The 26,560-nt window shown below is 44.3% G+C and overlaps 1 protein-coding gene across 1 annotated transcript in view; it reads left to right on the top strand.

Annotated features, from left to right (window-relative positions):
• The window catches only part of TGFA (transforming growth factor alpha), a 46,310-nt gene extending 20,299 nt beyond the window's left edge, over positions 1-26,011 (top strand). The window contains exons 3-6 of the mRNA XM_039526873.1: positions 13,459-13,576; positions 14,468-14,617; positions 18,005-18,114; positions 21,147-26,011. Of these exons, the coding sequence (XP_039382807.1) occupies positions 13,459-13,576; positions 14,468-14,617; positions 18,005-18,114; positions 21,147-21,154 (386 nt within the window). The 3' untranslated portion in view covers positions 21,155-26,011. The remainder of the gene's footprint in view (positions 1-13,458; positions 13,577-14,467; positions 14,618-18,004; positions 18,115-21,146) is intronic.
• The last annotated feature ends 549 nt before the right edge of the window (positions 26,012-26,560 follow it).

Here is a 26,560-nt window from a genome sequence, read left to right as displayed (position 1 = left end):
CTGAATTTCAGAGAGTGAGTGCTGAAGCACTTTCAGAAAACTGCCGGCTTGTCTACACTTGGGGTAAGTCTAGCCATACGGCACTGCTGAGGTCCAGCCGTACCAATACGCTGCGGCATGTCTGAAGATGCTCTATGCCGAAGGGAAAGAACTCTCCCATCAGCATAAAAAACCCACCTCTGTGAGCAGCATGAAGACGCTACCTTAGGTGTAGTTAATCCACCTCCTCACAAGCTAGGTGGATGCAAGAAGCCTTCCCATCAATATAGCATTGTCTAAACTGGGAGTTGGATCAGTATAACTGTCGCTCAGCAGCGTTACACCGGACGTTTGTAGTGCAGGCAAGGGCTGAGTCTTAAATGGAGCACCCAAAACCACCAGTTGCTTTTGAAAATCATAGCAGGTGATTTGGTATCCACTGTCACCCTAACCCCTTAATGTGACTGCCGAAGAACACAAGCAAGCCACAGTGGGGAACGAATCCCCCTCTAGAGCCTGCTGTCTGCATGCTTGCATTGCAGCCGAAGGAGGATGACACTGGCTGCCATTCTAGGGAGAAAAGAAAACATCTGTATAATGACCTGGCTCCAAGGACTGCATTGCCAGCAGTAGGATGTTGTGCATTAGATGCACCACGGCTCCAGCACTGTCTCTTAGTTGGCCGATTTGCATAGTAACCAATCGATTTTATGCTAGGTCAATTGCTTCATTCATAAAACTGGTACAATAAGCTGTGAAATCTGAAGCACAAAATGATTCTTTTTTCCCCTCCCTTCCCAATAACTTTCCCATTTCACAGAACCTCAAGTGGGTTTTATGAATGGGTTGGAGCAGGGTTTTAAAAGGGCTACAAACATGTCAATGCTTTCTCTTTCTGGCATCCTCTGAAGCTTGTGCGGAGAGCACATGTGTGGGGGGTTTGTCCTGTCTTTTGGCCAGAATGATGGAGACTTAACAAGCTGGATGTCATCAATTTTTTTTAATGGTTTACTTCTGTTCAAAGCGGGGGGGCAGGAGGGGAACCTCTGGAGGGCTTGTAAGGGGCTAATTCAGTCGTACCTGATTATTTATCCAGCACCAGGTTGAAAGGCATTTGTGTCTCTTGGAAATTAAATTTGTAAATATCGCTCCTGGCCGTGGAATAAAACCTCCTTTCTAGGCTGAAGGGATTGGGAGTCCGACTGAATGAAAAGTTTGTGTAAAAAGGAAACTCTGTGCTCTGAGCAGAGCGGAGAGCTTGCCCATGAGTTTATGTAGCCTCACAGTGAAATCTCACTGTGGGACATACGTTAGCAAAGCAAAAATCTGACTCTCGCTAAGAAAACAGTTTTTAAATTGAGAAAGAGGCATGAACCAAGCTTCAGTTTGGATCTGAACTTCAAAGCTCCAGCCCTTCTCTGATATGGGTTGATCCAAAACCTTTTTCACAGATTCTCTTCTGGCCTCGGGTCCCTGTGGTCATTCAATCTGACCTCCAGCGGAACACAGGCCATAGAACATCCCCGTATTAATTATTTGCGCCAGAGCAGAGCTTTTAGGAAAACATCCCATCTTGATTTAATGATTACTAGTGATGGAGACTTCACCACAACCCTTGGTAAATTTCTTATCTTTAAGATCACTTTATTAATGGCAATAAGCATGCCATGGTTTGTGGTGGGGCAGGAGGTTGTTCCTTTTACTCTTTTTATATAGTGATGCTAATCTAAAAGAAGAGGGGCCTCGTGGGTAAGGCACTAGACTGGGACTTGGGAGGACCAGATTCAGTTCCTGGCTCTGCAACCAACTCCTTGTGTGACCCTGGGCAAGTCACTTCACCTCCCTGAGCCTCAGTTCCCATCAGCTGAACTCAATAGAGCTTGAGTTTACAGGAGTTGAGGGGCTGGTCAAAGGTAGTTTGAGGTCATTGCTATTTCATCAAGAACCTGAGAGATCCAAAGGACTGCTCACATAGTTTCTGTGACAGAGTTGGTTGCATGATAACAAAAGCCTAAGACCCATTTTATTCTAAACCCTGCAATGTCTCCCTTTGCTCTTAATGACAGTACTACGCTCATTAAGAGCCTCTTCCATCTGAGGAACTCAAAATGATTTGCAAGCAAGAACAGGTTCATCCTCTCCACCCCCATGAGTTAAGTGGTAATATCCTCTGTTGTACAGATGGGGAAACTGAGGTACAAGAGCAGTGAATTGCTCAAGGTCAGAGTCAGTGGCAGAGCCTTATGGTACCCATCTGCCAGAGAAACCAGGATGTATGCAGTTTTAGGTGTCTCAAGATCCTAGAGGAGGAAAACTGGTGAACATTCAGATTTAATTAGATCTTTAGACTGTGATTTCTCCATATATGTCCCTTTGGCAGTATGCAAACAATGTCAGTCATGGGCAGCCCCTTTGAAGTGTTGAGCAGGTGACTTACTTGTGGAAATCCCGAAAGAGGGGCAGCCATGGAAAGGTCTTGAAACTGCATACAGTGAAGTGGCCTGTTGTAAGAGGTGTTGCATTAATCATGCAACCCACAAAAGATAGGCGGGACAAGAAAGAGGAATCCATTCTCTGGCTGAGAAGTTGTTGCAGAGGAGGAAAGGGGGTTGGAGGCAGGGGATCAGATAGCTTAGAAGTGGGGAATTACCCTGGCTGTTCTCCTTGCAAGCAGACTGCTCATGCCAAGGACTCATGATTTAGTTTGAGCTGGCAAGGAGGAGAGTGGGATTTCTATCTGGAGGGAGAGAAAGAAGCAATGTTAAGCCTATTTTTGGTACATTGAGTTGGAGCCACTGAAGCCGGAGATGTGAGGGATTAGACGGTAAATTTGGGAATTGCCTATGTGGAGGGACACTGGTGCAGATTGTTCATTGTGAACAGTATCCGCCTTCCTCTGAAGCATCGGGTACTAGCTGCTCTAAGACAGCTATTGGACTGATGGGCTATTCATCCTGATTCCAGTGTGGCAATTCCTATATTGCTATGAGAGTAACTTAAAACTACAGGAGCAAATGAGTTCACCAAAGTCATGATCCAAAATCAGTGGAAGGAGTCCCAGGCACTTCAGTGGACTCTGGATCAGGTCCCAAGAAAGGGCATATACCAGCAAAAGAGGGGAGAGGACCCAGTAGGGTGACCAAATGTCTCTCTTTTATAGGGAAAGTCCCAATACTTGGGGCTTTTTTTTTCATATGGGCTCCTATTACTCCCATCCTGATTTTTCACACTTGCTATCTGGTCACCCTAGGACCCAGCCAGAGAGGAGAAGGTGTGGGCTCCTGGGGGGGACTTGAAAATAGAAAACTCAATAAGATCTCACCACTGTTAGGATCTTCCCCAGACTCTGGGAATCAGCCATGCTGTGGGTCAGTTGGAACAGGGAGAATCAGGTGGGAGGAAAATGGGTGTGTGAAAACAAAGGTGGTTGGGAGCTGGAATACATCCCAGTAACGTTCCTGCTGCTGCTGCTCCTCTTTCATAAGAGGTGGTCTGGGAACACCGTCAGCTGTGGGTACCTGGAGTAGGCATGCTGATCTCATTTTGCCAAGGGTGCAGGCTCAGCAAGGCAAAACATCTTTCTTACCCTTTCCCCTGCTGGGGCATTCTTGTAACACTGAAGTATCAAGGGCAATGCAAACATTACTACATGGTTGCAACAAACTGTCGGATTGCGTAGCATCGTTTGTCAGCGGACAGGCTGCTCTCTTGAGTGCTGAGAAAAGAGGCACAGAAAAAGGCTCTTTGGCTATCTCAGAGCACTTTGCAGTGTTTTCAAGTCGTAGAGTACTTTCTAGAGAACAGGCCTATTGTAGACTCCCCAGAAATTTGGGAATCAGCAGTTGAGCTTTGCTTCTGGCTCTTCTCAATGTTTGGGCCAATCCAAAGCCCTAGGATGCAGTGCTGCACCCTGAACTTTGGGGAGGTTTTTAGATCTGGATGAAACATTTGGCTCTGGCATGTCTCTGGTCATTGCACAGAGGCTAACACCATGATTGCAGCTTGGTTGTGGATTCCAACCTAGTTTCACTGTCTGGCACAAGCAGGGCCAGGGTCTGCTGGAACCATGCTGGAAAGCGGGGGAAGAGGAGAGGTGGTCTGAAACATTTTGGTGTCAATCACACTGGCAGCTCGACCCACGTTAGAACCCAGTTTGACCACAGCCTGGTTTACTCCAATTTCTATGATACCTTAAGTATTCACTGAAGTAATGTCTACACTGCAAAAAAGACCTGCAGCAGCGCGTCGCCAAGCCCAGGTCAACTGTCTCAGGCTTGCGCTAGCGGACTAAAAATAGCAGTGTCGATGTTCAAATGTGGGCGGGAGCCTTGGCTCTGAGCTCCACCCCCCAGGCTCTGACAGGTGAATTTCTGAATGCAGAGCCCTCCGAAGCAGCTGAACCCCTGTGTGCCAGAGGGCAATGAGAGAATCTTCACAAACACTGAATCGTGTGTGTAGTCAGGAAATCTACACAAGGTGTGGAGGACAACTGGCTCAAACTGGAGTTGGCTTTGCTAGAAATAGCTCATGAAGTCCTAGAAGCAATGGGCCTAGTGCTGGGAAGGATAAGAAGAGAGACTTGGTGGTGCAGATGTTGAGCTAAAGAATTTATTTGGGGCCAGGGGGGAAGATAACTTTTGAAAAATGGTAGGCCAGTGGCTTCAGCAGTGATAAGATGTCATACGTGGAGGCAAAGAGTGTTGACAGCTAAAAGTATGGCCTGTGATGAGCTATATAAAAGGCTAGGAGGACATGAGGGAAAGAAGACCATCTATAGACTCACTAAGGCAAGCGAGAAAATGATGAGGCATTTGAACGAGTTTGCTTGCATTATAAATGAACATGGTTCTATTGCAAATGAGTGGTGACTCAATCAGCAAAATAATTGTTTTGAAAGAGGGATGAATGAGCAGAACCCAATGGAAGAATTAAGCATATGTAAACCAAACTGGGTCATGATAGCATAAAAAGGAGGGGTTTTAGAGGCATTTAAGGAAATGAAGAAAGCACCTGGGCCAGATGAAGCCTTCCTTTTCCAATGACTTCACCACTGCTTCAAGTATCTTAAAAGTTTGTTCAATGATCTTAAAGGGAAAATGCTGGCTGAATGGTGTAAAACAGGGGTTGGCAGCCTTTCAGAAGTGCTGTGCCGAATCTTCATTTATTCACTCTAATTTAAGGTTCCACGTGCCAGTAATACATGTTAATGTTTTTAGAAGTCTCTTTCTATAAGTCTATAATATATAACTAAACTATTTGTTGTATGCAAAGTAAGTAAGGTTTTTAAAATGTTTAAGAAGCTTCATTTAAAATGCAGAGCCCTCCCGGTTCGGTTGCCAGGACCCGGGCAGTGTGAGTGCCACTGAAAATCAGCTCACGTGCCACCTTCAGCATACGTGCCATAGGTTGCCTACCCCTGGTGTAAAAGCTTGGTTGTGCCTATTTTTAAACATAAAGGAGATCTTTGTGTGCTAATTATCATCCAATTAAGCTGATGTTGCATGTGATGAAAGTATGAGAGAAGATTTTTGAAAAGTGTCTGCATAGGATGGTTGAAATTTGGAAAGGTCAGTATGGATTCATGCCAGGAAGGAGCACAACTGATACCAATTTTTGCTACCAGTCCTCATAGAGGAGCTCAGAGAAAAGAGACTGTGACTGGGGATGGCCTTTCTGGACCTGGAGAAGGCATATGATCATGTACCAGGAGAGCAAGTTTGGTAGAGTTTTGTGATGGAGAACCGTGCCAGGAGGATATGTCCATCTGATTCAGGATACGTATGAGGGAATGACTACTGCAATCAAAACCAAATCGGGGACAGTAGAGAATTTCCCATAAAGGTTGGCCTAGGTCAGGGCTCCACTGAGACCCTTTTTGTCTCTGGTTGTCATGGATGGACTAAGTGAGAATATGGAAGGGAGCCAGCTTGGAACAAGGTGTTCGCTGATGATTTAGTGATGCGTGGAAGATTGAGACCCTACAGGTCAACTTTGAATAGTGGCAACATAGTTTTGAGTGGGCTGGGCTTAATGTGCAGCTGGTCAGACCCAGGCTATGGTAACTAAGGGAGGAGGACCCATCATGAAGTATATCACAGGCAGAGCCCTTAGAGTGAAATAATTTAAATACTTAGGCTTAATGGTTGCTGACAATGGTGCCCTCCTGAGCAATGCCTGGCATCGTACTAAAGCTGTGTGGCTCATACAGTAGGAGCTAACCCCTGTTCTCCATGACAGACTGTGAAACTGTAATTGTTCCATACATTAAGATGGGTTGAGAGACTTGCCCAGCCACAGAAGAAGAAATCAGGATGCTCTCCACCACGGAAATGAGGATGCTGATATAGCCAGATGGTTGGACGTTGCACGATGAGGAACAGAACGAGGTCGTCGGGGGCCTCATGCAGGGTGCTTCACCTGAAGACCTGTTGAGGGAGGCTAGGCTACACTGGTATGGACATATTCAGTGGAGTCTGGAGTGTTATCGGTGGGATGGCTCTTGGTTGGATTCCATCCACAATCACTTCAAGGGGGAGACCGAAGACTTGCTACACGGACCGGATATCAACAGACCTCAGATCAATCTGCACCACTGCCAGGAATATGAGCGTTTTGGAAGAAGACTATAGAAGTCGCCAACCCCACCCAGGAAAGTGGCAAAAGAGAATCTGGAGGGTGCCCTACAAGTTCATTTCCCTTCATTAGGTGATCTGACTGGTGGCTTTACACCAGTCAGTGATGTGATCACAGTGATGCATGTGGATCAGCCACTATAGCTCATTTCATGTTCGTGTGTTCATACTGAGTGTTTTGTGAGCAATGGCAATATACTGTTGCCAAAAGTTTAATGTAGTTCCTTGGCTTTGCGCAGAAGAGGGCAATCTGAGTGATTATAACTTTCTGGCAACTGTTTTATGGCTACCAATCTGGAACTTGGTCAATAAAACCAATGCAGATGGTCTCTTCCATCCTACAGTCAGAATTGCACTGGTGGATCCAGACAGTTGCCTGGGGTCCCAGTGAAGTAATGGAGCATTGCACAGAAATATAGGTCTCCCTGCATAGATGGCAGAATTAGGACTTTCTCTTTTAAGAGAGTCCATTTTACAAGGTGCATCCCGAAATCCTTTACAGGAGAGCTGGGGGGAGGGGGAAATGTCTCTTTCATTGCCTTTGTACTTAAATAAAAAGGCTGGTACTAGACAAGCAAAGGGGATCAGGAGAAAGACAGATGATGGGTTGGAGCTGGGATGATGTACATATTATACCAATTATATTATCTTGGAAGGTTTATATTCAGTGATTTTTTTTTATCTTTTCAAAAGTTTGAAAAATCTTGTCTTGCAGTTAACTAGAATGCTTTTTGCATAAAACATTCCCCAGTGGTGGGGATTTAGAAAAGCATCACCACACGCTTGCATGTCTTTCTGCATCCACAGCTGTTTGAACTGGTTAAAATGGGAGCATTTCCTGACACTCTAAAAAGCGGTCTCCTTGCTAGCCTCATGTTTCTGGAATCAGACTCTGAAACTGTACTGGCAGTGCTGGCTTTAAGCACATCCGAGCAACACATTAGACCATTGTCAGTCTTGCTTTCCCAAGGCCAGTACATGAGTCTTATCCCCATCAGTGCCCACAAAGGCATGTGGCAACTATCTGTGGAATACCATCTGAAAGATGTAGACGAGCATTTCAGCAGGGTCTTGTTCCACCACTCGGCACTACCAGCCTGCAACACAGTTCAAAGGAATCCTGAAGCAGATGGTCAGTGAATGCTCATGGGGAGACTGTTATGGTGCAAAGCCGGTGAAGCTAAAATAGAAGATTAAATGGCTGGTCTATGGATGGTCCCCAAGGGATTGTAATTGGGATGGGAAAAGCTCTCTGGTTCGGAGGAACAAAAGGGAAGTCTTAGCCCTTTGATGTGGGCTGGAACAACAATACTAGTTGGTGCCGCTTCTTGAGGCAAGGTCGTAAACAGAAGATGCCCTCAGTCATTCTTTCTTACAAAGAAGTTAAAGGCCCATTTGGTGAAAGGTGTCCCGGCAGGGACTGCTTCTTTCTGGCTGCCGTTGCACACAAGAGTAGATGTCCTGGAGTTTTGTTTGGAGGAGGGAGGTTACATTTAAACTCCATGTGCAATGTGGCTCATCATTAAGGGGGTTGATGGAGATGGCTTAAAACTGGACCCGCTAATTCTCCCACCCCTTTGAGGGGATCAGTGTAAAATGGCATCCGGGTCTGCATTGCCTGTCCTGAATTTTGCTAAACCAGGATGCTACTATCAAAGGAGATGGGAGGGCCTTGTGGGTAATGCAGGGAGAACAGAGTGGAGGGGACAATCTATTCCCAGCTCTGCCTCAAACTTTCAGTGTGATCTACAGCAAGTGACTTGGCCACTCGTGAAAATGTAGGCCTACTAATTTTGGCTGGCGAACTTGACATTTTGGGACTGATTTAGAGGAGCTGAGAACCCACAGTCCCCATTGATTCACTTGGCACCTAAAGGAAATAGGCACCTTACAGCTTAGAATTTTCTAAACTCGAGGACAGATCCACAGCTGGCATAACTCAATTTAAAGCCTTTGATGTTGGTGTTTCAATGGAGCTATGTTACATCAGCTGAGGATATGCCCCCCCCTTTGCCTCTTCCACACCTTTTTAAATGAAAATAATTTTTCTTCACTTTTTTAATTGAACCGTGTTTCGTGAGATGTCTAGGTGGAGAACACTGTAGAAGAGGACAAGATTTGTTTTAAACATCTCATTCCAGTGGTTTATCATCTGACTGAAAAGAAGCATGACAGATTGATTAGCCTAGATAGGGTCACCAGATGTCCCATTTTTAATGGGACAGTCCTGTGTTTTGGGACTTTTTCTTATATAGGCAGCTATTACCTCCCCACCCCCTGTCCCATTTTCTCACAGTTGCTATCTGGTCACCCTAAGCCTAGATGAACTTCAGAGAAGCATCCAAACTGCAAAGGATGCTTGTGCTGCTTTTTTAGGGTCACATATCTTAAAAACCTAGTGCCCTGTTGTAATAGACTGCTAGTCATTTCAGAAGAATCCAGGCCACAGTGGAGATTTCAACAAAGCCAACCTTCTGAAGAAGTGAGCTTTAGCTCACGAAAGCTCATGCTTAAATAAATTTGTTAGTCTTTAAGGTGCCACAAGTACTCCTGTTTTTTATTGCGGATACAGACTAACACGGCTGCTACTCTGAAACCTTCTGTTAAGTGTTCTGCTGATTGAGAGTCTATTTAACCTCTCATCCTTTTGAGGGGAAGAGAAGTGCTATGGTGATTTAGTTGGTGTTGGTTGATTTAGTTGGGGTTGGTCCTGCTTTGAGTAGGGGGTTGGACTAGATGACTTCCTGAGGTCTCTTCCAACCCTCATCTTCTATGATTCTAATACAAATAACAATAATAAAAGTGTGTAATGAGCACAGCTGGGAAGGAACTGGCTATTTTGTTCTGCAAGGAAATCCCTGATTTCAAAATTTTGTTTTATTCTGAACTGGATTTAAAAACAATTTTTGAAATAGTCCCATGAACTGAAATTTTTAAAAAGTGTGTTCAGGTCAGTTAAAACATTTCACTTAGATAAAAATCAAACATTTTCATTCTGTTTTCATTTTATACTAGAGTTTAAAAAAATTAACTTGGAAAATCAAAACTTTCTGTTTCAACCTTAAAAAAAGCTCCCTCCCCTCAATTTTTCTTGCAGACACTTTAATAATAAAATAAAAAGACTTCCACAAAAGTTCTGCTTCCAACAAGTCCGCACTTTCAGACACACATTCCACTGGAAAATTTCTGACCACCTTAACCAATGTTCATGTTCCTTTTCTGAAGTTTCAGTTCCCTATTCAGATGTTCCTGGCGGGTCGGGGTGTGTGTATGTCTCTGAACCCTTATTAGAAACAGCCAGGCTTCCGTTCTGCCTGGGCCGTGAGAAGGGGGACAGTTTTTTATCACAGCCACTGCTCTTTTAGCTAAAAGAGGCCAGGCCAGACTCCATTCAGAAGCCCATTTGTGCTGCTTGCTGCTCAGTGAATTGCTTGTTGGCGAAAGCTGATGGATTGATGGCTCTAAAGTCCTCCATTTATCCAAAGAACGGTTACAGCATGGTCCAGGCCATTCATAGAATCATAGGACCGGAAGGGATCTCAAGAGGTCATCTAGTCAGGTCCCCTGTGCTCATGGCAGGACTAAGCATTGTAAGCTTCACTCTTGCCATTCCATGCCAATTATTATTGTATGTGTATTATGGCAGTGCCTTGCAGCCTTAATCCTAGACGACTCCACTGCGCTAGGCGCTGTACAAACAGAACAAAAAGGCAGTCCCTGCTCTGAAAAAACTTACAATCTAATGTTCCTTCCCTCTGATTGTGTGGGGCTGCTTCTGAAAAGTCCGGTACAGTGGCCCATTCATTCCTTTGCCTGCCAATTAGGGGGTTGCATTTTTTTAAAGAAAATCCTATTTTATCATTGTTACCTTACATGACCTTTGCATACCCCTATTAACCAATCTCTGTCCTAATCTGTATGTAGTTTAAGGCCCATTTGTGTTTTATCAACCTCTTATCTGTACGTATTCAGATTCTGAAAATTGTCTGACAGCTGCTTGCCATCTACTCGAGCCTGATATGAGGCTGGCTGGCCTCTTTGTTCACTTCCCATCTAAAGGGTTTTTCTCCATGCCAGTAAAGTTGGGGGAAATCTGTCCCTTTCGAGAAAATCGGCTATCACAGTACTGGCTACTAGTAACAGTGGAGTTATCAATGGCGCCTTCCTCAGTGATGGGGGTTTATTTTGTGATGGGGATGCTCCTTCCCTAAAAGTGGGGTTGAAGCCGTCACTCCTGCTTCTTGGCTGACTCCTCCCCAGGGCTCAGTGAAGGAGTTACGAGCTGGAATTCTGAGGGATGTTATACAGGAAGTCAGACAAGATGATCGTATTGTCCCCTTCCGGCTTTAAAATCTATGGAGAACTTGTAACCTGTGTCATGAGACAATCTGGGCTGGAAATCTGATCAGTGTTTCCCACATGGCAATACTGGCCAACTGCTGCTCAAGTACCAAACCAGGCTGCCTGCTGCCACCTCATGTGAATACATGATTTGAACAAAGCCTTTTTTCCCCGCCCCCGCAATATCACTGATTAACACTCAAACTGGTTTAAAATCTCCCTGGGACCCGGAGCTTTTGTGAGATGTGGATTTAATTACCATGCCCGACAGAAATGTGTGGAAACAGGAAACCGAAGGGGGGCTTTGAAACAACGGAGATCGGATGTGCTTTCTACGAGGGCTAATCCAAAAGCAGGATATTGGTTTTCCGTATCGGCTGTGAACGATAATTGAAAACAGCACAAGACAAAATGGAAAACAGAGTAGCAGTTGGGGGGGGAATTTGTGTTCTCCGATGGATTCTTGTCCCACTTCTCTTCCTCTGCTCTGCTTTGGCCTTACTGCTGAGACTTGACTTCACAATGTTTCATTATATAGAATTGCCAGCACTGTGTTGGCTGTGCTTGTCACGCTTGGTGGAAGAGGTCTCTTTTAAAGCAGATCCCCTTTCTTGTGAGTGTTTTCTATCTAGCTAGAACATCTCTGTGACACGCTCTTGTGGTGGTGGTGCTTTCGTAACAAGAAGACAAATGGAAGAGTGCAGTGAATCTTTGGCAAGTCCTCTAAGCACGAGTCCTTGATTATTCATCAACCTCATCCAGGCTAAGAATTTTAAGCTTTAAGCTGTTTACTAAATTCTTCTAGTGCCACAAAGGCTTATTTTGTGAGTGTATCAGAAATGATCCACTATGGGCCCCTTAAACATATCTGCTGCTTGCCTCTGATTTCATAGGGTTGGAAGAACAAATCCAGACCCCGTTCAGTGGATAATCTCCTTTCCCTTTGGGCTCTCCCAACTTTTCTCAGCCTGCAGTCTCGATCGCTCTCATTACAGCTTCTGGGCCAAATTCACACTTGGTGTCAACAGATGCAGTTTCTTTGTCCCATCTACACCAGTCTGAATGGCAGGTATTTAAAAATCTCAATCCTGCAGTGGTATTAGCGAGGCTTCTCTGGAAGGGGAAATGGAATTTGCTCTTCTCCTACAGAACTCTTCCCTTCCTCCAGGTTTCTAGGAATCTGTGGAGGAGGGTGTCTTGTTGGCTTAAGGGATTGGTAAATAGAAACAAAGGGCTCTGTTCTCCAAGTCACCCACTCAGACCAGCCTAGCAGTGCCCAAATGTTACTCGAGTGATACGGTGGCCTGTGTGAAATAAGATGGGGGAAACTTAGTCTAGTTCTCCGTGGGCAAGCATCCATCAGGGAGAACAACCACCAAACTGTTGCTAAAACACACCCTCTGTTGGCAGCCTCAACAGAGAGGGCAAGAACTGTCTGGGCCATGGAGATTGAATTCTCCTCTCATCCCAGAGGTGGTTCTTCCAAGACAGACTTGAAGCACCTTGGCAGGGCGGAATGGGGGAACCTTACCCTGCTCCATCCTGCATCTTTCTTGTGGCTCCATGAAAGATTTCAAACTCTGGTGCTGCCAGTTGCGCATCCTGGTTTCTGTGGCCCCTCCCTCATTCTGTGGCCCCTCCCTCCTGCCTACCCTTCCCCTCACCCGCATTACGCTAATCTTAGAGCTCAAATCACAATGGATGAGTCTGTTTGTACAGTACCATGCACAATGCAATCCTGATCTGTTACTAGGAGCCCTAGATGCTACAGTAATAGAAATAAAACATCCTAGTAATAAGGGCCCTGCCTATATGGGAGAATTGATTAGAGAGATGCTGGGATTATTTTAAGCCACCTAAAGGATTTGGGTGTCCAGTTTCCATTAATGCTAACAGGAATCTGGTATTTAAATCTTTTTTGGGCAGCTTTGAATATGTCTAGCAAAACCAAGAGGGTTCTACAAAAATGGCTCTTCAGTGCTTAATAGAAAAGGAGAACACCACTATGGTTCAGAAAACCTATCTGGTGGAATTCTGTGGCAGGGATACAATTATCTATCTAAATTTTAGAGGGTGGTTTTTGGGGGAAAAACCCCTCTAAAGAGGTTAATGCTTTTCTAGTGAACTCTTTAGGGCTTTACTATGGGAGTTATGAACATTTGTGTGCTGTACCCTGGAAACTCTGCATCATGCAAAATCTAAACCATGGCTGAGCGCAACCCTGTGGGCAGAGAATCGTCTCAGACTTGGCTAATGCATGTGTTCCGTCGAGAGACCCTGGTCATCGGTGGGAAGGATTGAACCTGGGGCCTCTGGAGCTTAGTGCATGAGCCTCTACTGCATGAGCTAAAAGCCAACTGGTTCTTAGCTAAGGCTGTAGAGCAAACTTATTGAACTCTCTCTAAGTGGTCTTGGTGCCACTAGATGGGACAGGACACCACACCCCGAAGGTGTGTGGGTTACACATGAAGTTAAAAATGTATCTTTGTTTGTTCACCCCATCTAGGTCCCCCAGTGGCTGCCGCAGTCCGATCCCATTTTAACGACTGTCCCGACTCCCACAGTCAGTTCTGCTTCCACGGGACCTGCAGGTTTCTGGTGCAAGAGGAGAAGCCAGCATGTGTGTAAGTGTTTTTTGCTTGTGTGAGCACAAGTGAAACGGAAGAGAAGTGATCCACTGTTCGTCAGGGCAGCAGGCCTATGTAACTGTACAGTGTCCATTGCATTTCCCTTGGGATGAGAACTGACACACAACTTATTGCATTATCTTTGGAGTCGCACGTTACCTCTAAGGAAACAACATGGGCTGGAATTTTCAGAGAGAATGGAGTACCCACCTTCCCTTGCCCTTCATGGCACAAAGGGGGGAAAGATCAAACCTGGGTGCCAAAAGTTAGGCTCCTAAATCCATATTTAGTTACCTAAGAGTCTGTCTACACTGCAGTTAGACACCCATGGCTGGCCCACACCAGCTGACTGACTTGCAGGGCTCGGACTGCGGGGCTGTTTAATTTCAGTGCTGAGTCAGATGGCGAGGGCCAGCCACGGGTTTTTTAAACTGCAGCGTAGACATAAGTTACTAGCCTGATTTTTCAGTGGTGCCTCCAGCACGTCCCAAGACTTGAATGGGTATTTGCAGGGGCTCGGCATTCTAAAAATCCAGCCTAAATAGCTGGCTTTTGGAGGCCTGAAAACTTTGCCTGGGGGGGCTGCAAGGAGCTGCTGGCTTAGTATGTGCTCAGGGCTTTACCTTGCAGGTTTTTGATCAGGTACAACTTATTTTGACTTTGGTGGGAGTAAGGGCTGCAGGATCAACCCCTTAATTGGCATTTGAAGTATTGCTAGCCTGTCACTGTCCCACTCTTTACTCTCTGGCTAGGGGACTGAGGTGCCTAACTCTCATTGGCTCTGACTGCCAAATGCCTCTTGAGAATCCCCAGTGACTGGATCATTATTTCTTTGGTGCGCATGGGCTTTTCTACTTTCTTTAATTCTCATCTCTCCTCTCCTCACAGCTGCCATTCTGGGTTCGTCGGGACACGATGCGAACACGCAGACCTCCTTGCAGTGGTAGCTGCCAATCAGAAGAAACAAACCATCACTGCCTTGGTGGTGGTTTCAGTGGTAGCATCCGTCGTCCTTATTGTGGCTTGTGTACTAATACAGTAAGTCTGCGTTACGTGCTGTTGTGGCCGAGCGTACTACTTTGACTGGGTCTCGGTGAGATTCTGTTGCTGCATCTTAGCTGTGCATAAGCATCCACACAGACTCGAAGTCCCCTTCTGCCATGCATTACAGACCCGTAGAAACGGGGGGCTGGAAGAAACCTCGGTAGGTCGTCTAGTCCAGTCCCCTGGACCGAGACAGGACTAAGTATTCTCTAGACCATCCCTGCTTGTCTACCTGTTCTTGAAAACCTCCAGTGACGGAGATTCCACAACACCCCTAGGTCATTTTTTCCTGTGCTCGACCACCCTGATAGTTAGGAAAATTTTCCTAATGTCTAACCTAGATCTCCCTTGTTGCAATTTAGGCCCGTGGCTTCTTGTCCTGTCCTCAGTGATTAAGGAGAAAAATGTATCACCTCTACTTTAGAACAACCTTTTACATTCCTGAAGACTGTTATCAGGTTCCCCCTCAGTCTTCTCTTCTCTAGACTAAACAAACCCATTTTTTTTTCAATCCTTCCTCATAGGTCATGTTTTCTAGACCTTTCATCAATTTTGTTGCTCTCCTCTGGACTTTCTCCAGTTTGTCCACACCTTCTCAAAGTGTGGTGTGCAGAACTGGACACACTACTCCAGTTGAGGCCTAATCAGAGCGGAGTAGCGCAGAAGAATTACTACTTGTTTTTTGCTTACAACACTCCTGCTAATATAGCCCAGTTCCATATAACACCACTAGAAGCCCACATTTAATTCTTTCAAGTGGCTTCTTTAGTTGTTTCAGAGCCACGATTGGGAATCAGGAAGGGATGGACCCAGGCTATTTCATACACGGAATAATCTGAACCTCATAATGGTTGTTTACTGGTAGGATGTTTGAGTGCAGTGCCGGGGAAAAAATTCTGTCTGAAAACCTGCTGACGTCTAAGGCTCTCTTTAAATGGAGGAACTGAAAAGCTAATTTAAAAACTAGGTGTTAGGTTCTTAACTCCATACCAAAATATGGGCCAAATTCACAGGTATAAAAGGGGGGGGCTGTTATGTCCATTTACTGATATAAAGGCATCCAAACTGTGTAACTTTATACTGCAGGACTGGAAGAAGCTGTAGGTTACATGAACTAGACTCCCTCAGATTCTTCTCTGAACTGGCCCTATGCATGTAGACAGTGGAAAATTGCTTTCATGGCAGCTGCTGACGACCTGACCCTGCATGGTGCTGAGCCCCTGAATAGGATTGGACCTCTGTTTTTTTTTATTTTGTTTTTTCCCCAGCCAAAGTTGATGCCACGACTAACACGTGAAATAGTGCATGAGATGAAGCTCGCTATTCCATTTAATGTGCTAGTGAATGGAACTGTTGCAGGGGAAATGCAGACCGCTGCATGGCACGCTTGGAGGGTAGAAAGCTTTCTGGGTTCCTATTGTGATACAGGAAACATTACTTGTGTGAATGCCCATGTGATGAAGTGGGACTGTTCTTAATGTTCTCTCTGAATACTGTGTGGGTGCCTCAGTTTCCCCTATGCATTTCTTAAGTATCTATGTGGTGGGATAAGGGGGTGTGATTGTTGCAGCGCCCAAGAGGGCCAGTGTGATGGTGTCTGCACAGAGAATGGCTGACGCCCTGTCTCCTGGCAACTGATGGCCTGGGCTCCTCCTCTGCAAAGGTGCCAACTGAAGGTGTTGGAGAACAGAGATGAGGTGACCTCCTGGCCTGGGAAAGAGACAAAGGCAGAGGAGGGGATGGAGAGTTTCAATTTGGAGCTGGCTGGGGAAGGGGAGGGAAGCCCAGACCGGTGTCTGGGATCCCTGGCCCCCAATATGGACCTGACTTGGGGGATCCTGTTGTCTGTACCTGCAAGCTCTGTTTTGGACTGTTTCTGTCGTCTAAATAAACCTTCTGCTTTACTGGCTGGCTGAGAGTCATGGTGAATCGCAGGAAGCTGGGGGTGCAGGGCCTTGTCTCCCCCACACTTCTTGACAGCCCATTTCTGTGGATAACTGGAGTTGCACAGAACAGCTCATCCCTATTGATGTAAAGTACTTCAATGTTAATTCTAAGGGCAGGTGGGCAATATACTCGTGTTGCAACATGCGTATACTGTTAAGATAACAATACTGTCTTCACTGTGTAATTTAAAGGAATAGGTAAGTGTTGTTGTGGTTGATTTCCCAACCCAAGTGGCTTGTGTTACGAGACATATTGCTTCATAGTCTCTGCATGTCCTAACTCTTCTTTCAGTTAGCTCTTAACTCTTCATTCACGATGGGATCAAATGAAGAAACCAGTCGGTACAGCTGCAATAAACCAGTGTTTGTCTTGCCATAATTGTCACTTTTCTCACAGCTGATATATACTTATAAATGTAAATAAATCTTTCAACAGCACATCAATTGGTGCTGTTGGCTGCTGTGTAGAATTTGTTCCAAATTCGAGGGCTTTTATCCCTTCCGGTTGTCTGAGCTCTAAACCAGAGTTTCTGAGCACTTGTGGTTTATTTATCTGCACCCAGAGGCCCCAAATGAGATCAGGATCACACTGCGGTAGGAACTGTACAGCTGTGTAGTGCTAGTCAATTTCTTACAATCTAGATAGATAAAAGGTGAGAGAGAAGTATTCTCATCACCCCCATTTCACAAATGGGGAAACTAAGGCCCTGGTTCAGGGGAGAATTTAAGCATATCCTAAAAATCAAGCACATGCTTATGTGCCTTCCTGGATGGGGCCAAAGACCAAGAGTAGGTGGCTTATCTAAGATCACACAATGAGTCTCTGGCAGAGGTAGGAATTGAATCCTGATCTCCTGAGTCACGGACCGGTGCCTTCATCGTCAGGCTGTCCTTCCTTTCTAGGTCTTTTCCTGTCTAGACTAGATCCTGAAAGATCTCATGGCACTTTTCCTAAGAGTAGAGTTTTGAGTCTCCAGTGTCTGGTTCAAATGCCAGATCTCGGGTAACTAACCAGATCTAAATTCATTCCTGTGCATCAATGGAGCTACACCAGGGGTGAGTTTGTCCCATTTTTGCCTATCTAAATTCCCCTGTTGCTTTGCAATTATTAGGCAATTCCTTTGTCCTTGCATCAAGACTCTCGTGTAGCATTGTTGGTGCTGCAGTAACGCCTGTCATTTCCCACCCTCAGCGGGGAAATTGCATTTCGGTGCTAAGCAAAGTGAATGCTGTGTATGATGGACCGCATTCTATTGTCAGTCTGCATTGGCATCTTCACTAAAGTCAATGGAGCTTTTTGGGGTAGCTGAGAGCAGAACTAAGCCCAATATGTTTTGAGATGGTTATTGCTGAACAATAGAGACCTCTTCATTGTTGTGCACGAGCTCTTTGCCTTGTCTCTGTCCTAACACCCCTGCCCTTAATTGCATTTCAGCTGCTGTCAGATAAGAAAACATTGTGAATGGTGCCGAGCCTTCATCTGTAGACACGAGAAGCCCAGCGGGCTCCTAAAGGGGGGAACTTCCTGTTGCCATTCAGAGACAGGTAGGAGGAACAATTGTCATACCAACGGCTTCCTTCCAATAGTTTAATTGGTTGGCCGTGGAGATGGAGATCCTGTTACAGAGCTGAGTTCCATTTAGCGGGCGTCGGTAGCAGGCAAAGTCCAAATGATCCCTCTTCTATTATTATTTAATTTGTATCTCTCCATACCCATGGATGATGCATGAAGCCTGGCAGTAGCCATTATCAGATTCTTCAAAGGAAGGTGCCGCCATCTTGGTCAACACCCCGGGACTTGACTCGGGGACCTCTACAGCTAAAAGCATGAGCTGCTACAGCTTTTGAGCTAAAGAGTCAAGGCTGCCTAGCACTGCAACAGACTCCTATCCTAGGCGGATCAGGCACGGAGGCGGGCCGGTGTTGGGATTCCCTCTGAGACCTTTTTGTTTCCATTCAGCTGCCCAAGAACTCTGACTCCAGATTTTGTCACTCGAGTATCTTTATTTGGCCTACAGCAAAGCTGTGCTGAGTTGATCGGATTCAAGCATAGGGGGTGGGCATAGAGCGTACCACACACCCAAAGTTACACTCCAAACCTCTTCCTTTTTATATACATATACACATTCTGTTGTATTTACTGTTTGGGGGATTGGCTTGGCTACTGCGGAGGTACCAATCCCTGTACAGCATGCTCTAGACACGCACTGTCCATGTATGACTTCCTCTTTACATTCCAGGCTTATCTTGCCCATTGTAAATTGTTTCCTGGGTGTTCCCCCCTCATTTTAGCTAGTACAGACATTGTCTCTTATCTTATTGACCCATTAACCTAGCTTAGTTTTAGCATGGACATTCTGTTCCCAACCTCCTGTTCCATTTACCTCCCTAATCTTGTCTCCCAAGAAATGAGGCCTCACCCATGTCTAATGACTCAAGCCGGGCCTACAACCTGTAACACACCTACCAGGGGGTTCTATCTGCAGTAGGCAGTCATGGGAGCAGGATCAATGGGGTCCTTTTGGAGATCACATAAGATAGTGTGAGCATCGGTACACTTCATCCTTCAGCATCCTCTATTACAGTGGTCCTGTTTACCCTTTGGAATGCATTTGAGATCAACCTTTCATGCATTTAATTTTTTTTATTGCACTCCTACCTTTTTTGGGGGGGCGGGGGGGAAATAGGGGAAGCTGACTTACCAGGTAAGTTAGAACTGCTGAGCAACTTTGCTTCTTAAGTGAATTTAGCTGACATTTCCAAGATGCAGGGTGATGATACCTAGCTCTTATATAGCAGTTTTTATCCATAGCTCTCCAAGCTCTTTTGCAAAGGATTTCAATATCCTTATCAGTTTTACACATAGGGAAACTGAGTCACTGAGCGAGGGAAGCGACTTCCCAAGGTCACCTATCAAACTAGTGACAGAGCTGGGAGTTAAACCCAGGTCACCTGAGTCCTGGTTCAGTGCCTAATGAAATTATTTCACTGCATCTTAATGTTGCCATAAAGATGAAGATGTTTAATCCCCAAAGGATCAAAAGGAGGTGATGGTAAAATGGCATTGGTGTAACACTGAATCAGGCCCCATTGGGACTGATCATGTGAATAAGCGTTACTGGCTTAGACCCCTTGCTGAGAGAAATGCAAATAGTAAAGCACATAAAGAGTGAGAAGTAATATAATCTAATAAATTTAGTAAATCTTATCTTATATAAGTGAGGGAAGATTTCAAATGTGCAATGGTAGCAAACCAACCTTTGGGAAATCGCATATTTAGGGGGATATTTTCAGTCTCTCTTTTTACAGACCGCCTGAATTTATAGTAAAGCATCTTTTGAATGCTGAGTGATTTTTTTTATTTTTTATTTTTTTTACACCCTTTTTTAAATTGATTTACAAACCGTTTGGCATGTCTATTTAGGGTTACTACATCTGCATGTAGACAAGTCCCATTTGTGGCACTGAATGAGCATTGATTGCAAAAGATTTCCAATGACACTGGAATAAATCACACAACCTTTTTTAGCATCTCTGAAAATACGTCTTCTGTGCTTTTGGCAGTTTGGTACAACGTATTCTTTGTCAGTGTAGGAGGTTTTTTTGCACAACACACTGCAATAAATTCAAGGTGACATATGACATACCGTCTAGGCAGGGGCCAGGGTTATTCTGGATCTTTTCCTGTTTTTCTTTGTCTCTGCTCTAATTATTTATCTTAGTCAGCCTGAATTATTCATTGCACTCACGAAGGAGACTGAGAATTATGTAGAAAGCGTGTACTCCTCTTATTGTTAGAGTTTTGCTTTTAGATTATTTGATCTATTTATAATGGCAGCTAAGGTGCCTTTATTTCTCCTGGATTTATATAGTTGTCTCCTGAGCTGTTTGTGACTTTATCAGGTGCTACAGATTGTAGTGGAGATTGTACTTTTCATACGGTGAAGGAGAGAGCGCTTTAGCCTTCCTTCATGAGACGGGGAGCCCTTATCCATAGATCAGGCAGTGAAATAGCAATGTCATTTGAATGTGAACTTTTATGAATGAGCAAGAAGGAAAAACAAGCTATCTACCCCCTGTCCTACATAGTCAAGTTTGACTGACAGACTGATTTTGGTTGCTCAAATTAAGCAGCCTGATCTTCAGAAAGTGCTAAGCACCCACCCTCTGAAAATCAGACTGTTAAATGCCATAAGTTAGGCACCCAAAATCATAAGTTATTTAGCCCCTCTGGATTATTGCTGTAATGGAATTTCTAATGTGTTTAACCATGGAGGACAGGTCCAACAATGGTTATTGGCCAAGACGGTCCTAATGTTCAGGGTGTCCCTAAACCTCTGACTGCCAGAAACTGGACAGGGGCTGGATCACTCAAAATTGCCCTGTTTTGTTAATTCCCTCTGAAGCACCTGGCACTGGTCACTGTCAGAAGAAAGGATACTGGGCTAGATGGACCATTGGTCCGATCCAGTATGGCCGTTATGACTCACTTGCCTTCTGATGCTAGACTAGAGCCAAATGATGCCCTCGTTTGCTCCCACAGAAGTAGGTTAACCCTTATGTTTTTTATTCTGCAGTGGTCTGAAGGAGAATTGGATTTGACCAATATATTAATTGCCATGGCCAGATGGTACTACTGCAGTATAATAAAGGAGGCCTACCCCATTCCAGAGAAGAACATTTTTCCACGGAAGAAAATGCTCTGGAGGGGACTAATATCAAGCATACGCTACATTACCTTGACTCTTCATATGCATCCTGTATTATATGCTGAGCTTTCAGAACCTTGCCAAATCGAGGGCACCATCTCCATGGGGCTATCCAATGTGAAGCCATGAACTAATGAGTAGACCACATCTCCACAAGCATGGAATCTTAAAGACTGTTTTACGAGACTTCAGACTCGGCCACAAGAGAACTGCACGTGGGTCAGCTTCATGTTTATGTAGATGTGACAATCTGTGTGTTGGGGAGTAGGTTTGACACCAGTGATTGGAAAAAAGTGTGTACAGTTCAGGTTGGAGATAACTTATGAGAACACTGTCCATATCGGTCCTGCTTTGAGGCTTTACGGAATGTACCTGAAGGCTGGGTCTTTGGTTCATGCATTTGTTACATATTTGACTCGTTGGGAGGAGCGGTTGCAGGTCTCTGTTCTCAGAAGAGAGAACCCAATCCTTTTGAAGGAACATCCTGTCTGCCTGTGCTGCTGCTGCCATTGAGACATTCACCCTGCCAGATGAAATCTGGGGGGGAATACAGGACGAGGTGGACTGGCCCAGGGTTATCCTGTCCCTTTCTGATGATATTCAATTTCTCTTCATCAGGAGACAAGTTGCAAGAGAAAAATAGCAACGCTCGAGCCAGTGTGTGTGTATGGGTGTGGGGAATGTGTTCAAGCCCCGCAATCCTTTGCATTTTAAACATGATGGCAGAAAATATTCCAAGTTATTGAGGCAGAAAAATGTGTTTGGGGGTTAAATGTCTTTGGTGGTGTTGGAAAGCTGAAAAAATGGGACATGGAGATAACCATTGGCGGCCATTGGGGTGATGGAAATCTAGGCATTTAGAGCCTGATCCGAAGCTTATTCAAGTCTTTCCAATGTCTGTAATGGGTTTGGATGAGGCCCTTAGACATGTGGCTTTTTTGCATTTCTTTATGCTCACTAGGGACTGTTCAGAAAACTTTAGGAGTTGCTATGTTATGACAGCAGGAAATCTAGGGCTCAATCCTGCAAACCCTTCCACATGGGAATAGATGTAAGTGAATAAGATAATGGGATCTGATTTTGATCTTGCTTACACTGATGTAACTCCATTGGTTACTCCTAGTTTACTCTAGTGAGATCAGAATCAGGCCGCCTTAAGTAAATGGGACTATTCCCTGGAGTATGGATTATAACTTGTAGGTAAATGTTTACACACCCCTAGACTGTCTTTGAGTCTGAGAAGATAAACACACACTGTACATGATGCAATTGGATAACAAATTTGACAGTCCCACCTGTGAAATATTCTTCTGAATGATGATCTGAAGTTTCCTTCCAGATTTGCCTGGCAAAATACAGTCCTAGAACCAAATTCACTTCTATGGGCATAGGTAAGGCCTATCCCTCCACTGATGTCAGTGAAATTTCCCAACAGATGTAAGCAGGAGAATTTGGCCCTAGGTTTGTCCTGATGATTGAAGAGCATAATTTCACCCTTTTTTGTTTAGAAGCAAAATGTTACGGGAGGAATGCTTGCAACTTTAACCCAGATCCATAATAGGAACAACATTTTGTTTCTCTATAGAAGATAAATGGGAAACAACTGCCTTACTTATTCATTTTCAAACTCTTACCTAAAAGAGACGACAATCTTATGAACTTCTGGTTTCCTATAATATAGCAACCTAATGACTGGCACCAGAGGAAATTTCAAAATAGATACGAGTGATGGTTTGTTCCATAATCTGATCTGAGAGAGATCAGCATGTTTAAACCCTTTGCTGGACCTTGCACCTTGACTCTGAGTCTGACGCAGTCTTACAATGAACCTGATTCTACACCTATTGAGTCCACTCCCCTTGATTTCCTATGGACGTAGATTGACCCTCAACCAAGATGGCTTTCGTCAATCTCCGCCCAGGATTTCCCCCCCACACACACTCAGTTTAATTCTTTGATTTATTTTTAAAGCTGATTTGAAAAATTAATTTTAAAATAGCAGCATCTATGTCTGAGAGGTGGATATGGATTATTCCCTTTGGCAGTGAAGCTGCAGGCCCTGCATCTTGAGGGTGTGGCAGCATGGGGTGTGGTCTTGTCAATTTCTGATCTGTACATGTGACTCCATCAATGATTCTAGGAGTCTGTCAAAGAGGAAAAACCCAACGCATCTAATGTCCTGATTCTGTAAAGCAGCCCTTCTCAGCAAAGCACTTAAGCATCTGCTTAAACTTTTAAAGTAGGTGCTTAAGTGCTTTCCTGAATTGGGGAGTAATTTCTGAATTAGCCACAATTCTCCAATATCATCTAAAACATTAGAGCGCCCTGTCTTCTGTTGACTCAAAACGACTGGAGAAGAAATATCTGGACTGAAGTGCAATGTAACTGTCCTGCAGCAGCTTAATTCTGCTCCATCTGAGATCCCTTAAATCTCTTTTGTAGGGAGGGACCCTATTGGTCTGTCCTTGGTTTCTGAGCACTTCAGGAAACTTGGGGCCAAATTTCCTGCTGGCGTAAGTGGCCATAAATTCTACTGATATCAGTGGTACACTGACCATTTCTGTTTGGTGGCAAATTCAGCCCTTAATATTAAAGCGTTGTTGCCGATGGTCATAATTACAAGGGTTGTATAAATAGCTTAGCCCTGCCTCTTAGAACACAGGCTTTAACGTCTAACATAGGGCTCCCAAGAAAAGTTCAACCTCATTTTTAGTGTCCCTTTTCACCTTTAAAACATGCCGAATGCTCCAGCCATGAGGAATGGGGATGGTGTTTTTTAGCACGCTGATGATTTTTTTTAAAAAATGCATTAAAATGTCTTATGGAAGCTGTGCATTTAGGTCCCAATTCCACAAGAGGCCAAGTCCCTTATGTTGCCTCTGGCCAGCCCTCAGCACCCGCAGGGTAGTGCTCTTCCTCTCTCCTTTGCTTTTTATATGGGGAATAAGACTAAAGAATTGATTTCTTGTAGCCTAAATTATTTAGACTTCTCTTCCTGCCTTGAGGCAGGTGCCCATGGGGGCTGCTATGCTTTATTTCACAAGCCTTGTTCCTTTCATAGGACCGGACCCTGCAACCAGTACCAACATACATGAGCAGAGGGATGGTTCTTGTGACTAACGGTTGGGCTTATAATTCTCTGACCACCCCACCTTGTCCTCAGATCTTCCAGGGACGTTCCTTCTCAGGAAGATGTATTGTCGTTAGCGCTGGGTGCACCCCAAGAAGTTCATAGGAATTCATTCAAAAGCCTGGGTCAGATTTGCCTTGTGGATGACGTTCTGATGCTCTTCACCCATCCCTAATGGCAGTATGGTTTTAAGCCTGGCTGCTGCTTTAACATCCCAACTCGGATGTTTCGCATGTTAAGATGGCATTAACACACAGGTATCTGATACTCCACTAGGCATGTCTCTGCTACATTTTCTTTCCCCATAATGGCTTTTCCATACACACAAGTATAGACAATCTATCCTGTGCCGTGTTGCAGGCTTTAAATTAATTGAAACTGTTCCAGGATAAGAGATTTAAAATTATGCTTGTTCCTTGACTGTTTCTTTACTGGTAAAGTTGCAATGCAAGGAGAGGGAGAGCAAGGAGATCAAATAAATTGTGGATTTTTGATGGTAGGAAAACAAAAAGCTACAGGCTGAATCTTTGCTGTCACTGAAATCTATGGAAGTTTTGCAGTTGACTTCATTGGCACAGGGGTTCAGCTCTGTGGTTCTAAGGCAATCTGGAATTGTCACAAAAGGGTCTCGTTGAATGTAACGTTGGAAAGATGAGCACTTCTGGTGACTCAGCACATGAAATCCTGGCCCCATTGTTTTGCCCTCTACCTCCATGTAGCCCAGCTTTCAGCCTGAGTGTTTAAGTACAAAAAAGACAGCATGGCCTAGATTGCGCTCTGTAAGACTGCTGCGAATTCAGAGCAACTCTGTTCATGGGGGAGACATTTTAAAATCAGTGGGGTTAATCCAGATTTAACAGCAAAATTAGGGTCTATATAATTTACAGCAAAAAAAAACACCTCATTTGGAGCTGGCATGTCAAGATCAATAAATGTGATTGAGGGGGGGAGAGAAGGGGGATTTTTAAAGGCACAAAGGCTGGATAGGTGCCCAATTTCCACAGAAGGTCGGTGAGAGTTAGTTGGGCACCCAACTTCCACATGTGCCTTTTGAAAATCACCCCACTTCTTGGAACATTTTTGCCCCTATAATGTGGGCCGTTTACCCAGTGTCCCTGATGGTCTGACAGATTGCCTGAAACGTGTAACTGGCATATTTTCCCCCCATTTTGGATAGTTTTACCAAAAAACCTACTATGAGAGTGCTATTCATTTTTTTTAAAATATCACACATTTATTCAGTCTTGAAATTTTATGGCACTAGGACAGAAATACCACGTCATTGCAGGGACCATGCTCATCTGAGACATATATTATCTTTATTAATAATAAAATCAGCTTTAATTCTAGGAAACTTCCTCCAGCTGAATGGTTTAACCTTTTTCAGTCTCTAAGTTTATTATAAATAACCAACCTGAAGCTTTTTTTTAGTCATGGTTACTCTGTCATCTGTATATGTTGCACTGAAAAAGTTAATATTTAATGTTTTAATTTATTTTGCGTGGTTAAATTAATTTTGATTTCTGTACTATGTTGTGATTGGCTGTTTTCTCTTTAATACCTGAATTCTAGTTAGAGTGATAAAGTACACTTTTTTCAGATTTTTTGTTGCATTTTTATTGCTTTTGAAGAGAACTCCAGAAACCTGAGGATTACTTGAAACTTTGAATGTTCCTTGATCCCAGAATAAATGAATTTTTTTCTGTGGTGTGAAAATATTAAAATACGCTGTGAGGGATTATTAGACAAGAGAATCATGGAGATAAGAGATTCTAAAGCTCTTTATCAGCTCATCTGTCCAATGGTTCTCAATCTCTTGCTTGCTCTTAACCACTGTTAAATCAGTAAAAATAGCTTCAGGCTCCGATCTAGCCATACAGAAAGTTAGTTCTAGAATTCCTCTTGAGATAGCATCCTTGAGATTGAGAGCCCTTAGTCTAGTGCAGGTGCCTGCATAATGCGAGATTGGTCCTTACAGTATAATACTTGGTGCCTCTTCACTCCAGTTTAAAATGACCCAAGGTTACTGCACCATTTCCTCCAAGACACTAGTCTACAATGTAAAGGCACCATCCTACAAGTACTCTTGGTCATAGCTCTTTATACCATGACTTTTTTTTTTAAGTCAGTAAAACCATTCAGTGGGTTATAT

The sequence above is a fragment of the Mauremys reevesii genome, linkage group 2, assembly GCF_016161935.1.
Source record: "Mauremys reevesii isolate NIE-2019 linkage group 2, ASM1616193v1, whole genome shotgun sequence".
NCBI lineage: Eukaryota > Metazoa > Chordata > Testudines > Geoemydidae > Mauremys > Mauremys reevesii.
The sequence above is the reverse complement of the archived record's forward strand: the minus strand, read 5'-3'. Positions and strand labels throughout refer to the sequence as shown.